This window comes from Cyclospora cayetanensis, unplaced genomic scaffold (genome assembly GCF_002999335.1).
Source record: "Cyclospora cayetanensis isolate NF1_C8 unplaced genomic scaffold, CcayRef3 CcayRef3_contig_65, whole genome shotgun sequence".
NCBI lineage: Eukaryota > Apicomplexa > Conoidasida > Eucoccidiorida > Eimeriidae > Cyclospora > Cyclospora cayetanensis.
This window is the reverse complement of record NW_020312646.1, coordinates 82,340-85,652: the sequence shown is the minus strand read 5'-3', so window position 1 is coordinate 85,652 and position 3,313 is coordinate 82,340. Positions and strand designations below refer to the sequence as shown.

Below are 3,313 nucleotides of genomic sequence, written 5' to 3'. Positions count from 1 at the left end.
TAGAGCCATGATTTGTCTTTTTAAAAGGAGTTCCGCTTTCCATTGACCTCGGTCCTCCTAATTTCGAAGAGGTGAGGGGAGGGGGGGGGCAGCTAGAGCGAGCGTAGCTGCCTTCTCCAAGCATTCGGAGCACTCATGGCGAGTTGCGAATAGCATCTACCGCTTACGCATGCAACAATGCGTATTCTTGCATCATACTGTTTTGCGACCAGTTACATCAGTTCGGCATTTGTTTACCACAGTTTGTATTTTGCGTGTAACGAGTGCAGTAGAAAGTGTTTTAGCGTTTTTAGATAAGTGTTTTAGGCATCCGTTTAAACGAGGTTCCCTCCACCCTTCCCCCTCGACTTCTCACAGTGCCGGATTTCTCTGGTGGGTCAAAGTACGCTTTGGCATCTTCCACTACACCAGTTATTTATTAGGTAAAATTCAAAACAATTGACTAATTGGCTTATCTGTTCGTATACTTAATTTGTTGCCGAGTAGCATTAGCTTGACACAACGAGGTAAGATGGCATATGCATGGGCGATAGACGCCATGTATAACTAACTGTGATTGCTCGAGGGATGCTGTCGTGCGCAGTCTGGATGGGCCTCTGCCCTTGCTTCCTGACTCTGAGAAGCGCAGGCAGGCGTTTTACGGCGGCACCTCTTTAAATAAGTGCTGACTAACTCTTTATTAGATTTGTATTGATTCTGGGGCTTTAAAAGGGCCTCTTTACTAAGGCCGTACTTGCACATTCAGTGATACACAAGGAGGAAAAAAGGCGGCGGCGTGCTTCTCCTATAAAGCGGTTCACTCTAGAAGGTGTTATACGAAGCGCAAAAGTCCCCTGCAGGCAAGACTCTCGTAGAATACCTTGTTCTCTGCTTTCTCTATTTCCGTTTGCACGGGTGCATCCATGATACACCCCATTGCGTAACCCTTGGTGTGTTGTTATAAGGCTCAGGATGACGGGAATTTACCCAATAGAGCCCTCTTCCCTAAAAATCTCAAGTAGTACGCTGCCCCTGGGCTTGTGTTCGGCCGTTCATCAAAGTTGTGCTGCGTATTGTGCAGCGTACTATTCCTGTCTACGTTGTGTTGGCGCTGGTGTGAAGATACCCATCTGCCGAGGGAAGTATGCCAAGAACTTTTTCTTAAATAAACTGCAGAATTCCAGAGCAGTAAATTATAATAAAAATAGCGCGCATTTTTGTGCAGTGGCTGATGCATGACAGTGGCACCAGCCCTAGCAACAGCCCCATCAGTCTCGCCCTACCCCTTTCCACCGACAACTGTGGTACAGTTCAACTTAATCCGCGGTTTTCCGCTCGTCCGTCCCCTGAAAGGACGAAGGGCTGAGGATTGAGGCTTTAAGGGTTCGCTTCTGCAGCTAAGTGGCCATAACGCCCTCGCCGTTAGCCAGCCGTTCAGCAGTGCTGCTCATCGCGAAGGCAGTACCAGCATCCACACCAGCGAGTGAAGATGGGGAAGGGCAGCAATGCTTGCGTAAGCGACTGCGATGGGGCCGTGTTCTCTTAGAAGCAGAAAAGGTTAGAGGCAGTGACTTGAGGAAGCGACGGCCTAGTCTCGACCAGCGCTCGCGCATGCACACGTCTCGAGGCAGCGGCCTTGGCAGGCCGCCATTTAGGGCCTTTCTCAACTCAAGCGTGGGGCCTTTGTGTTGCCTGCTGCGGAGCTTGGGTATCAGTATTGTGGGTGACCTTCGGTGCATGCACGGCACGAAGCGGCGTGGGGCTGGAGTGTAAGGGCTGAGGCTCTACGGTTTGGAGTTTGTGCATGCAGAAACGCAACACGGCCCGCGGCCGCGCAGAGGATAAAGCGGTTAAGGAACCGAAGAGCCAGCTGAAAACTAACCAGGCGGCCATGACCATCAAATGCAAAGTGTGCTCCAGACACGCTACCCTAATCTGAACTCACGGAACCCCAGGCTTTGGGGCCCTCCCTATGTGCACTTTGTGCCGCTGCAGATGAAACGTCTCTGAACGGAGGGGAAAGAGGCGCGGGACGCATTGAGGGTGTAGGGCGACCCCTCGAAGGTCTACTGTGGTAGAGCGTGTGTTTTTCGTTCTTCAGGTTTGCATGCAGCCCTTTATGAAGACACAGAGCGCCTCTCAGTTATCTGAGCATGCGAAGAATAAACACGGGAAAAGCTTGGAAGACTGCTTTCCCGATGTAGCCGGCGGCTAGCCGAGCGCGCTGTTTCATTCTTTCGCTTGGACTGTATTTATCGGTCTGTCTATGTGCCTATCTATTTTTATCGATATATATGTGTGCGTGCCTTATGCGCCATCTCGTGCACACACCCTCCCTTTCTCTCTTTTCCCGCTTCTGTCCTCTTGTCACTTCACTTTTCTTGGGCTTTCCGTTGTCTTTTGGTTTAGTTGCTGCACATGTGCCTTCTTCCCCCCGCCTGTGGTGGGAGGGTAAGGGGTCTTTAGAGGCCCAGAGTGGGGTCAATATCGCGCGTCTAAGGAAGCTCCTATTGGACTTTTTTAGTGCCGCGCACACACTAGATGACCGGAGGCGTCAAGAGGGATAGTGTCTAAAAGAGGCGCTGATGTACTCTTCTTTAGGGGGCACCTCCAGCCTCTCAAAGAGCTCCCAATCGCTGGTTTCAGGGTTGTATATAGGCCGGTGTCGGTACTTAGGGCAGCAGCGGCGGCGAGGCGGCAGCACATTTGAAGGTTTAAGGATTGATGAATAGAAGCAGGGGGCAGTAACACCAGACAGGGCAAATCGTGGCTGACAGTGATGGTAGGTCTTGCCTTTCAGGAAGTAGAACGGGTGACTTTTCTAGGCATTGGGGTCTTATGTTCTCTCGGGAAATTGGGGGCTGTCTTAGAAAGTTGGCTGTGGGAGGCCACAGTGAACATGTTTGGTGTTCGCATGTCAGCGAGCTTCCGTCGAACAGCAGATATTGTGTTACGCAATAGGGCACTCCCTAGCGCAGTGGAAGCTGTATTTGGATTCAGAGATATAATGCTCTGCATATGGCGTCCGTGAGAAGTCTCTTCACTTCAGAGGCACACCAAATCCATGATGCGCCTCGTAAAACAACCGCCTCTTTCGCTGCGTGGCCCCGAAGGCAACAGGACTCTGCAAAGGGGGAAAGTACGGATTGCTACGGTTGTGCGCCTTGCAACAAGGGTTGCGCACTCCAAGCATTCGTGCGCAGTCACAGTTGCGCTTCTCACCTCGCGGCACTGGTGTCTCGTAATGCATTACTCAAGGTCTCCGCAGGAAGAAGACGCTCGACTCTAGACACTATACAGGCCCAATAGAAAGCTAGCCAGCGGATTTTTACGG

General features: G+C 51.4%; 1 protein-coding gene across 1 annotated transcript; it reads left to right on the top strand.

Moving 5' to 3' along the window:
- Positions 1-1,468: 1,468 nt before the first annotated feature.
- LOC34622441 (uncharacterized protein At2g23090) lies at positions 1,469-2,194 on the top strand. The gene is made up of 3 exons (XM_026335303.1): positions 1,469-1,492; positions 1,790-1,888; positions 2,081-2,194. The coding sequence occupies exons 1-3, from the start codon at positions 1,469-1,471 to the stop codon at positions 2,192-2,194; spliced, it is 237 nt and encodes a 78-aa protein (XP_026191088.1).
- Positions 2,195-3,313: the final 1,119 nt, after the last annotated feature.

Coding starts and splice junctions, on each gene's coding strand:
- LOC34622441 (XM_026335303.1), top strand. CDS start 1,469: ATGGGGAAGGGCAGCAATGCTTGC. Junction 1,493..1,789: donor GGAAGGGCAGCAATGCTTGC/GTAAGCGACTGC, acceptor TTGTGCATGCAG/AAACGCAACACGGCCCGCGG. Junction 1,889..2,080: donor CCATGACCATCAAATGCAAA/GTGTGCTCCAGA, acceptor TTCGTTCTTCAG/GTTTGCATGCAGCCCTTTAT.